The sequence below is a fragment of the Podarcis bocagei genome (assembly GCF_964188305.1).
Source record: "Podarcis bocagei genome assembly, chromosome: 1".
In the NCBI taxonomy this organism is placed as follows: Eukaryota; Metazoa; Chordata; class Lepidosauria; order Squamata; family Lacertidae; genus Podarcis; species Podarcis bocagei.
Genome location: NC_138125.1, coordinates 84,933,787 through 84,945,178, shown reverse-complemented (window position 1 = coordinate 84,945,178; position 11,392 = coordinate 84,933,787). Strand labels below are relative to the sequence as shown.

Genomic DNA, 11,392 nt, shown 5'->3' with positions numbered 1-11,392 from the left:
CATAGACGGTTAGCCAGCATTAATAGCCAGTGAAAGTGGTCGATCCTACCGGAAGTAGAGAAAAGACAGCCTTGAAGGGGCTTTTAACATTTCCAGGCAGCTGCTCCAATAAATGCCCCGAGCTTTTGCAGTGAAGCCCAAAGAGCACCCACTCAAAAGTACAGCAGATGCTGCTGTTTCTAGCTCCAGTGTGACCTTTGTGATAAAGTGTTTTGATGTGCGCACACAGCTGGTGGGAACAGTATGCCACCACCCATGTCTTCTCCAGTGTTGTAAAGTCCCTTCTACTCCCAAGTTGTGCTGCTGGTGTAACTGTTCACCAGATTGGGTTTTAAGAGGGTGGGGCAGGGAGCAAGGCCTAAAAGTTGCTTTAGCTGCCTACCATTAAAAATTAAAATTAAAGCCACAAACAAACTATAAGTTTGAGCCACTGAGAACAGAGTCACTCTCTGGTTACCCTAGAATGCACAACTGACTTTGTTCACTGAATTGTGAGTGCCACACTTCCTGTGTATTCAGAAAGCCCTTTTTGTTCACCTTGGGGCAGCTATACCCTCCTTCATTATTGGGGGTGGGGGTGGGGGAAACTGGTGGCCCTCCTGCTATAAATAGAACTGAAACAGACCGTGCTCATGTGCAGTTTTAGTGCATGAGAAAGACTTTCCCCACCATTAACATTTCCTTACTTTTTGACAGAACCACTGCTAGATGTTTCAGTTTTTTAGTTTCTAGCTTCTACCTATCCTATAAAGCAGACCAGGAATCCTGCCAGCCTGCACTGTACAGAAAACAGAGTTACAAACGTAACAGTCATGATTAGATAAGGCTGAGGGGGTGATGATAGTAAAATAACCCCGCCTACCATTTGGAATTCCGGGGGGGGGCACTTTTCCCTCAGCACTCCAAAAGCACTGTAAGATGTATTTGTTTACCGCAGCCCCATCAAGGATTTTAAGTGTGGCACCAAAGTCTATCCCACACAGGGCCAGACTTTTATGAGACCTTGACATGGTGATGCTGCCCCTACTTTGAGGCACCCTCCTCTCCTCTCATGGCAGTGCGTGTTAGTTTTTTATTCTCCACCTTTTCAAGCAGGGCAGCCTGGCACTGGGGAGGCTCAGTTCAGCAGCTGAGTTCTCTGTCCTGGCAGGCGTCACAGGAAGGCTGACGTCACCTGTGTCCATGAGGGAGGGGGTGGTCATGTGTGGGAGAGAGGCCATGGCAGGCTGAAATAAGAAGTGCACTGCACTGGGCAAGCGAGAAAGCAAAACCAGGGGAGAGAGCTAAGTTAAAGGGTGCACTGCAGCTCACCATTACCACCACACCAAGGCAGTCCAACAGTCCAGATGGTCCCAAGAGAGAGGTGACGGGGATGAGGTGTGGCGTTGCTGCTTACTGTGTCACACACTCATCCCCAAGCAGGCTTCCCGCTTTCAGTTGGGAAGACATCTCAGCCAAGTCTCAGTTCAGTTTTGGCCTGCAGCAGGCAGCCATGACGCTGAATGTCCCCCAAGGTCCCCACATACTTTGCATTTTGGGAGACTTGGCATAGTGGCTGCCCACCAGAGGCTTGGGGCTCCCCTTTAACCACAAGTGCTGTTGCCTCCAGGATAAATACACCCAGGGAGAGGGATAATGAGCCAATGGCAATGGTAGCAAGTAGCAGCAGCAATGCCCGATGGGATCCTATTGGCACCAAGGTGAGCAGGGTAGCAGTGGGCCCTTCTTAGCCTGACCAGCAGACCTTTTGACATCAGGCCTGACCCCTCACAGCCCCTGGGTAGTCAAGGCAACTCCTTCCCATGGTCTGCATTCACTAGTTCACAACATCCACCTCGGTTTCGGACACCGGAGAGGGGTCTGGCCTGATACATTCGATGCTAACCAAGAGTTCGTCTACCCCACCAACATCTATCTCTTCCTCTTCCAAGCATGGAGGCACCTTATAGCCCAAGTGGTGTTGCAAAGGGCTCTTCTGCAATGTCTGAGCATGGAGCTGTGTTTCGACACCAGAGATACCCACTTCATAGGACAAAAAAACCCGGTTTTCATTGTCTGCCAAAGTGATGGGCAAAGGATCACCAAGGTTTGCAGGCATATTCTCTGACAGGGACAGTTGATGCTGAACTGTCCAATCATCCAGTTGGGGAGAAGCTGGTTTGTACCAGGTGAAACAGTCACTGCTGGTTTCAGACTTCACAAATGGAAAGTAGCTGGGAACAGGGTCTAGCAAGGGTCTCCCATTTGCTGAGCCATGAGTTTCTTGACTGATCTTCATGTCAACAGCCTCCAGTTCCCCTTTAAGGAGACTGTTTTTGGTCTTGACCCACGGAGGACAGTCAGAGACTTCTGGAGAGCACATATCTTTTCTTTCAATTTCAGCACATTCTAGTGGAATCTCATTTGCTCCTGGTGCAGGCCATAAAATATTCACACCTTCTGAAATAGTGGCCTCTTGAGGCTCCTCGACAGCATCACCATCATCTGCCAAAAACATATCAAGCATGTGTTCCAACTCACCAGCTGAAACCAGCTTGTCATACTGCACATCCTCAGTCAGATGGTCTAGCAGAAACAGATCCAATTTATAAGGGTCTCCATCTTCCAAGGATACCTTGTTCTCAGCTTGTTCTCCCAGGTTCTTCTCATTAACAGTTGGACTTTCCATTTTTGTTGGCAGCCCTCTAGTTGAGGTGAATGACTGTTGTGCATCTACTCCTGCCAGCTCAGGATACCTGGGCGGAGATCGAGAGCCCTCCTCTTTCAGAGCACACATAGAGTTTGCTGGCTTGGTGGCCTGAGCTGAGGGAGATTCCTGCACCACCTCCCAGCAGCTGCCATTGATAACTTTTCTGAGCCTTACCCGGCCAATCTGCCCTGCATTTTGGGGACAGCTAACGCAAGGTTCACTGGCGTTGCGCTTTCTGCTCTTAGCAGCCTCTGGAGGTAGAGGCGGGCTCCAGAAACCATACAAATGGCCATCTTCTGCTTCTTTCTGCTCATCTTTGATCGGAAGACTTTTCTGCCTCCAGTGACGTCTGCTGGACCTTGAGGGTTTGCTGGATTCCACAGTGCTAGAGTCTTTGATGGCACATGGTACAGGCAAAGGTGATGAGGGGAGCTTTGAGCGACTGAGCTTAATCTTTTTTGACTCTTGCAAGCTGGTTGTAGTTTGGCTATCGCCAGGCCCATCCTGTGTCCGCAAACTGTCATGCTCATTATTGCCTAATATATTCTTTCCCATGCCTGTAAGACGTTTTTTAACTTTAGTTCTAAGGGGCTCGGCAGTAACTGCTGGATCTTTAGGCATCTGGTCTTCATTCACACTCATCAATGCTTCTGGTTTTTCCTTCTTGACAGCTTTCTGGACAATGCTGCTATTCTTATCCATTTCCTTGGTGCATGGAACATTCACTACAGTGTGCTGCATATTTGAAGACAGCCATGACGTCAAAGAGCTACCACTGCAGGCAGGGGGAGACTGCAACAGCGTTAACTCTGGGATGGATAATGGACTAGATAGCTGTAGGCAATCCCGATTTAATCTAGGGCCCAGGGATTTTTTGACCAACTTTCCTCCCTCTAGATGAAGTGACTCCAGCTCTGACACCTGAAGCTGCCGTGCAGCTGCAAGAACATCCTGGGCTTCTTCCCGGGACACCTCCATCTCAGAGGTGTAGAGGAAATCCACCAGCTTACGCAAAGTCCCAATTTTCAGCCCCCGGATCTCTAGCACCACCTTGTGTCCTTTGGGGGGCATTTCTCGCTCCAAACGCTCTGTGAAGAAAGGGCTGCAGGCTGATAGAATGCAACAGTGAGCTGGAACAGCTTCCCCTGCAAACAACACAATTGTTAGCAGGTACTGTATCAACAAAAAAACCCAGATATTTGCCCCTCTCTGGACAGAAGTTGTTCCCAAAGTGTTCCAGACCCTAAATAAACATTTTTCTTGAGATTCCCCAAGTGTTATCTCACGACTAATTATAGAGCTGTACTGTTTAATCCTTCTTACATACTGAGGCATATTATAGCATAAAACCATTTAATTTTACGATCAGTCTGCTTATGAGTCTGTCTCAGCAGCTCATTTAAAACTGTTAAACTTATTTTCACAATTGCTTCTGGATATGATACAATTAAAATAAAGAACAGAATGGTTGGAAAAAAATAAGTTATTTTATCTCACCCTGTTCTCTGCCCTCTCAGTTTTGAGGGCACTTAAGCACTAGCAAAAAGTAATTCACAGCATAAGATGTACTATACATTTTTATAAGCATAAACAGACTTTCCCCAGTACACATATACTCTTGTTTGTTTCAACTGGGTTTGCTTAGGAGAAGTTCTCAGTGGATTTGTACTCACATTTGTTTGTGAGCAGGCATTTTACAAACAAAGAACAATTTGCTATTATAAAAACACCACTGCACTGGAGAGGCATATGGTTAAGAACTCTAGGCATAATCCAGCCGAAGTTCAGCACTGCAAAGCCTTGATTTCAATGGGAGAGTTAAGCTGTCCTGGGACTGCAGAACAGAAGGGAAGCACACCTATCTTAATCAGCTGGGTTGGGGAAGCGGGTCAGTGACCAGCAGACCAAGTTTAATTGATGTCAACTGCTTTGGGAGAGAAAACCAGTGGTGGCTCAGGTTTGAATGCAAAAAGTCCCTTCAATCCATGGCTGCTGTTAGTTAAGTTTAGACACTATTGAGTTAGATGGACCAATGGGTTCTACTCATTGCAAGAAAGCTGCCTACGTTTCTAAGGGACCTATGACACTGAGAACAGGCTCTGGGAAATCCATCTATCACATCCAATAGGTCATAAACATCATTAATTAATTGTTGCTGATGTTTCCTTTTTGGTAACCATGCAGTCTAAGCTTGAAAAATACTTGAAATTTCTAGGAATCACTGTCAAAATTCTAGGTGCTGGATCCTTAAAGCAGAAGTGCTGGCCAGGAATTTCCAGGCACCTGGGAGTTTCCAACTCTGTTAGGAAGCAAAGCACCCTTAACTTAAACCCTCCCAGCTTCAAGTATTACCTTCTGCTTGTAGGACAACATCACAAAATAAGTCAGCTCTCTGTTGCCGATGGAGCTGAAGGAACACCATACGGAGAAGGCGGGAATTCCGATACAGAATCTTGGGATTCGCAGCTGGAGGGCTCATGGCAGCAGAATTTCCACTTTGTCAGGCACCAGATTTCTGTGGGGTAGACACAGTTCTGAGGATGCAGCTATCAAGGTCTATGAACCTAAAGTCATCTTGGAAGAAAGACCCAATGAATTCAATGGGACTCCTAAGAAAGCAAGCACAAATTTTAAAATACTAGTGGTAATGCTTGAAAATAAGGCTGCAGCCTGAGGCACAAGATATAGCTATGCAAGTTTTCCTTCAGGTAATTCTGCTAAAGAATATTCTTAAACTGCAGCACTTTCCCCCATCATACTGTCAACAATCCCCAAGACTTATTTTAGCTTTACTTCAATGAATAAATACATTGTGTTTAAGATTTTCCAATATGCCCAAATGGTCAGGAATGAAGTAGAAGAACTTATGAACTGTGTTCTTCCTCTCTTGCAACACTGAACATATCAGTTGCTCAAGCAATACTGCAAACCCTTTCATACCCCATTCTGAGGCAAATGACTTCGGACACACAGGTTGTCAATTTCAATTTTTAAAATACACAGTAAACAAGTCAGTTCAAAAATTAAAATATTAATAGATTTTAAGCAGAACTCTATCATTCCATAGCAGTCTACAGGGTTAGGTGTGTTGCACCTTACTATGGAAAAAATTCCAACACTGTCTGAAATCTACATTTGGGTGGGGGGAGAGTGCTGATCTCCCAAAAATTCAGGGACCATTTAAAACTGTTTCCCAACCTGTGGGCTGTTGTCGCAAACCCTGTTCAAGTGGGTTGCAGGCTTTATAAGTAAACCCCAAATAATTTCTGCTTTTAATCCTTAACTGATTTGAATACCACTTACAGCTTTTGTTCTGTTGGTACATTACACTGCTGTGTGGACAGACACTTGTACCTGAACATTAGAAAAAAAGCTCCAGTCATGCATTTTAACACTTGGGAACCACACTCTGGCAGCAGATCTGGTGAAAGTTCACCAGAAGGTGCTCCCTGTAAAAGCACCTTCTGCCAAAGTTACACTGGACCAGCCAACTAGATCAGTTAATAGTTAAGCCAAAGGTGATTTGACATTTGCTTAGTCAAAATAAGAAATAATATCTATAACCCTATGTATTAATAACTGTTTAGAATAGTTTTCTTACAATGAAGCAATATATTGGGGAAATAAATAAAATAATAAATAATAATCAGACTATGGGTATGCTCACATCACCACTTACTCTACATCCAATGCGCTCCCACTGCTAACTCCGGAAGCTGAATTCACACAACCTTAGCCACAATCTATATCAATCCTGTTGTTCCTTGACAAATACTGCTGTTGGACGTGTTTTTACTCAGACTAGCTGCCATCCAATTAGAAAACTGGATGCAGAGTAAACTGCAATGTGAAAAGATACTAGTAGTCATCACACAAGTGCAGATGAGCATGGAAGAGAAGGTGAAAGTGTAATGCACAGGAGTTCCATAGGGGTTGCAGGGGAAAGGAAGCCATAAAGATCACATGAAGGCATCTCCATGCAAATGACCTCACTGAGTTTCAAGCTACTAATGTGAACATACATTAGTACATGTGTGACAACCATCAAATGCGTCACTGGCCAACTTGTTGGCCAAATACAAGCTCAGACAAACCACTGCTACATGCTAAAATGAACTTTATCGTGAATATTAAAAATATTAATACTCCACTGTATTTAATACTACTTGTGTAACCATATGTTTCTAGAAAAACATTTTATAGCTTATGAAGCAATATTGTGCAATCAGATGGCTGGTGTTCTTAACATTCCCATAAACAATACTGTGAATAACTTTGGAAGTTTTATAAATATTGCAACAAATTCCACATAATAGCAGCATTAAGTAAACGTTTACTTGGGTGTCCCAAGTAGCAGTTATAAAATAGGCAAACTTGAAATAAAAATGCATGAAACCAACGGCTGACAAAGACATGGCATCCAAAATTCATTTGATAATAAAACAATGGGTCACTATACCAAGTAAATTTGGACTTGTGGATCGCCTAACCCCTTATTTAAAAATATATTATTCCTTGCTGTTTCGGTATAGCATACATTTTACACTGGAACAAGAGCAAAAAAAAAAACCACCTGAGAATTTAATTAACAAAAAAATAAACCTGTTTTGCCAGATTACAGTAAACAAGGTATATATAATATAGTAATAATAATTTATTATTTATACCCCGCCCATCTGCCTGGGTTTCCCCAGCCACTCTGGGCAGCTTCCAACAAAACATTAAAATACAATAATTCATCATATATTAAAAGCTTCCCTAAAAAGGGCTGCCTTCAGATGTCTTCTAATAGTTGAATAGTTGTTGATTTCTTTGACATCTGATGGGAGGGTGTTCCACAGGGTGGGCCCCACTACCAAGAAGGCCCTCTGCCTGGTTCCCTGTAACTTTGCTTCTCACAGTGAGGGAACTGCCAGAAGGCCCTCGGAGCTGGACCTCAGTGTCCGGGCTGAACGATGGGAGTGAAGACGCTCCTTCTGGTATACAGGACCAAGGCCGTTTAGGGCTTTAAAGGTCAGCACCAACACTAGGGCTTTAAAGGTCAGCACAAACTGAATTGTGCTCAGAAACTTACTGGGAGCCAATGTAGGTCTTTCGAGACCAGTGTTATGTGGTCTTGTGGCTAAGAATTCACCATTTCCACAAAGGACAGGAATTTATAAAAAATGGTAAATAAGGGAGGGAAATCACTCTTTAAACTGTATAAAAGCATAATATTTCAACTGGAAATCAGAAAAAAGTTTGCAAAAAACAAAACACATCAAATTTTGTTACAGTCTCCATATGACATCAAATTAAGCCAAAAACAAACCATTTTTCAAACTGATGAGTATCTTAATCTGAAGCATTAGTCATCAGAAATTCTCTGTTCCTTTAAATCATCAGAAGCTGCCCCAGTTGTAAATGGATCACCTTTCACAGAAAATGTCTCTCTTAATATGCCTTACTATGTTACTCCCAGCTGTATATCAACACTGATCCTCCTGCAGCAACCTCAACTGGTAACCCGTTATTTAGTTTGCATGCAAAAGAACATCAGCTGGTGGATGTTGGTCCTACATCCAAGATTTAAAAGACCAGTATGATACAAATATGCCTTCTTGAAGTATTTCTTTCTTCAACAGTGGCCAACTAGATGCCTCTGGAAACTGAAGCAGGACATGACGACAGTATCTCTCTCCTCTTGCTGCTACCCAGCAACAGCGTTCAGTAGCGTAATACTTGCTTCTGAACCACAGGGTGTGTGTGTGCGCGCACACACATATAGCTATCATTACTAGTAGCCAAAGGAAATCTCATCCAGTTTTCTAATCCCCTTTTAAAGCCATCTAAACTAGTCGCTACCTCATTTTATAGCAATAAATTCTATACACTAATTGTGCACCACGTGAAATAAGGCTCTCTTTTGCCAATCCTGCATCATCTGCCAGTTTCATCAGCTGCTAACAGTCATGGTATATTGCTGATGTTATGAGCTGATACTCTATGATTCTACAATGCTCTGTTATGTAAAAGGAATAAAAACTTCTAAATCCGCTTTCTCTCCCTTAGCAATAATGTTATAGACCTGTCACAGCTGACTACATCATTTCTTACTTAAAAACTAAAATCCCCAAATATTGTAACTTTTCTTCATAAAGAAGGTGCTCCACTCCCATGGTCGTTTGGGCTGTGCTTTCATGCAACTTCTCCATAGAATCAGAGTTGGGAGGGACCATGAAAGTCATCAAACCCAACCTGCAATGCAGGAAACTTTTGCCCAACATGGGGCACAAACCACGACCCTGAGATTAAGAGTCTCATGTTCTACCAGTTGAGCTATCCGGTGCCACAATATCCTTTCTCAATTGGGGAAACCAGAACTTTGCCATCTCCTATCTTTTCATAAGCCATTATGTAGATCTAGGACAGGGGTCAGCAAACTTTTTAAGCAGGGGCCGGTCCACTGTCCCTCAGACCTTGTGGAGGGCTGGACTATATGGGGGGGATGAATGAATTTCTGTGCCCCACAAATAACCCAGAGATGCATTTTAAATAAAAGGACACATTCTACTCATGTAAAAACACACTGATTCCTGGAGCATCTGCGGGCTGGATTTAGAAGGCTATTGGGCCGGATCCGGCCCCCAGGCCTTAGTTTGCCTACCCATGACTTAGGTGCTAGTTTTACACTTACACAGCTCAAGTCACACATTCTCTGTGTGTCTCCTTCAGAAGTCCAGAGGGTGGTAGCAAGAGAACTAGCTGTTTTTGGTGGCAACCTTGTGGAATCATATCCCCAACCAAGGAAAGCTTTCCTAGTGCCAACACTGATAACTTTTTGGTGCCAGATGAAAACATTTTTACTCTTGTAGACATGTAGGTGGATCTTACTGTTGTGGATCTTACAGCTATTTTAGCTGGAATCTTGCTGATTATCATTGTGTTTTAAAGAGAAAGGGTATTTATGTTCTTTAATCTTATTGTGGATTATGTATATAACTTAAGGCAGACAGGAAAGCAGCAACCCAGCCCCAGCTGAGAAACTTCCACATGGAGGGATTTGAGTACATATTAGTATGCCTAATACTCAACTCCTAACAAGATCACACCCTTTGACTCTGCATTCATGCAAAATACCTGTTCTTTCTCCCCATGGCACCACACAAACACCAACGTGAAGCAGAATCCTCAGCTTTAAACAAATACACATCAAAGGGTAACCAAAATCTACCTTTGCTCCAATCCTGATTGTGAGAACAAGGGAACTGCTAAACTGTGTTTAGAATTTCAGCCTTAGTATAGATTGGTTACTACTTTACAAACGTACCTAAGAGTAAATCCCACTTCCCTCAATGCAAGTTATTTCTGGGTAGACATGCATAGGATTGTACTGCAAGCGATCTTGAGTACACACCCTAATTGTTGTTCTGGGTAGAGCTCCAATGTCTTTAACAGCTAACAGGCCAAAATTCAACAGGGCAAGTTTCTACCTCCACCTGTGTGCCAAAATTAAGGCAAAAGCCCTCGTTCTGCAAGTAAGCTTTTTACCCACTCACCAAAAACAAGTGACTATCAGAAAAGGAACAGCAGCTAATTTTCTACCCAAAAAGCTTCATTCAGCTTCTATTTAGGATACCAGTTTCATTTTAAACTATCCTAAACAGATAATTTTAAACTGTTTTACCCCCCCCCCCAGGCCAGTAGTATCTGGTTTTATTTCATTGTAATTCTACATGTCAAGTGGCGATATTTTTGTTACACTGCTGTGTATTAAAAATGTATTTCACCTTTCCACCGCCTTGGGCCTTCAAGCCAACGAGGGCGGCAGACGCCCCACACCTCTGAAGCCCGTTTCCCCACCGCTTAAAGAATTCTGGGGCCTGTAGTCCCAGCAACCCTTAATCTGCGGGGCCCAGAATTATTCAAGGGGAAGACCGCGCTTCGAAATGTGCCTTTTTAAAGGTATATCCCAAACCGGTAAAGAAGACGCTACGAGGAACCAACTTCCATCAAGAGTGGGAGGTACGGGGCATACATATTAGTATCAAACAGAAGAAGAAACCTACAAACCAACCGTTGAGGGCCTCCCGTCCCTGAGGAAACGTCGACTCGCTTCCCCCCTCGACGCCCCACCCCAGGCCCACGGAAAGAGGCAGAGAGCCCTCAGGGGCGTCTGCCCTGGACTCCCCGGGGAGCCGCCCGGCCCCTTCCTCCGCGGCAGGAGCTGCCACCGGCGGGTGCCCGTCCGCAGTCGGGGCCTCTCGGCCAGGGGCGGCGCTTCGGCGTGGCGCTGCAGCAGCCGGTGGGAGCCGCTTCCCGGCAGGAGCTGCCTTCCTCGCGCCACGCCGTCCGCGCGAGGCTCCCTGCAAAAAAGGGCGCCGAGTGGCAGAAACAGCCCTTTCATTGGCTGAGGGCCCCTGGGTGGGCGGGGCCGGCTTTCGGCAGGACGAAACGAGGTCCTTAAACATATAGACCCCCCCCCTTAATAAATGAGAAACGGGGTGCGGAGCTTGCCAAGGCACTTTGAGCTGCGCCTGGTTATGGGGTTGTTGTGCTTCCAAAGTTTGGGCAAGCATGGCACGGAACGTGGGAAGGGGAGCAGAAGCGGAGTCACACAGGCAGAGCTTCCTTCCAGTTTCTTTCAAGGGCCCGCCATTATTCTCTTACTCCCAATTATTGGCCACGACCCACCCGCTGGCTCCTGTCCTTCCTCTCGCTGCC

At 44.8% G+C, this 11,392-nt stretch overlaps 1 protein-coding gene across 6 annotated transcripts; it reads right to left on the bottom strand.

The window, feature by feature from the left end:
• Positions 1-173: 173 nt before the first annotated feature.
• On the bottom strand, positions 174-11,000 carry BTBD18 (BTB domain containing 18). Of its 6 annotated transcripts, none has more exons than XM_081168703.1 (3): positions 10,738-11,000; positions 5,042-5,298; positions 174-3,834 (listed from the first exon to the last, which is right to left on the bottom strand). In XM_081168703.1, exons 2-3 carry the CDS (start codon positions 5,166-5,168, stop codon positions 1,817-1,819), a joined length of 2,145 nt encoding a protein of 714 aa, XP_081024829.1. In that variant the 5' UTR covers positions 5,169-5,298; positions 10,738-11,000; the 3' UTR covers positions 174-1,816. The 6 variants fall into 6 exon arrangements, with proteins under 6 accessions (XP_081024829.1, XP_081024831.1, XP_081024828.1 ...); XM_081168705.1 differs by having other exon boundaries at positions 5,042-5,204; XM_081168702.1 differs by having other exon boundaries at positions 10,746-11,000.
• Positions 11,001-11,392: the final 392 nt, after the last annotated feature.

Bases quoted from the DNA above. Each gene is read 5' to 3' on its own strand.
- BTBD18 (XM_081168703.1), bottom strand. From the start codon at position 5,168: ATGAGCCCTCCAGCTGCGAATCCCAAGATTCTGTATCGGAATTCCCGC. The intron at 3,835-5,041 runs GTAATACTTGAA...TGTTGTTTGCAG, and splicing joins TGTTGTCCTACAAGCAGAAG to GGGAAGCTGTTCCAGCTCAC.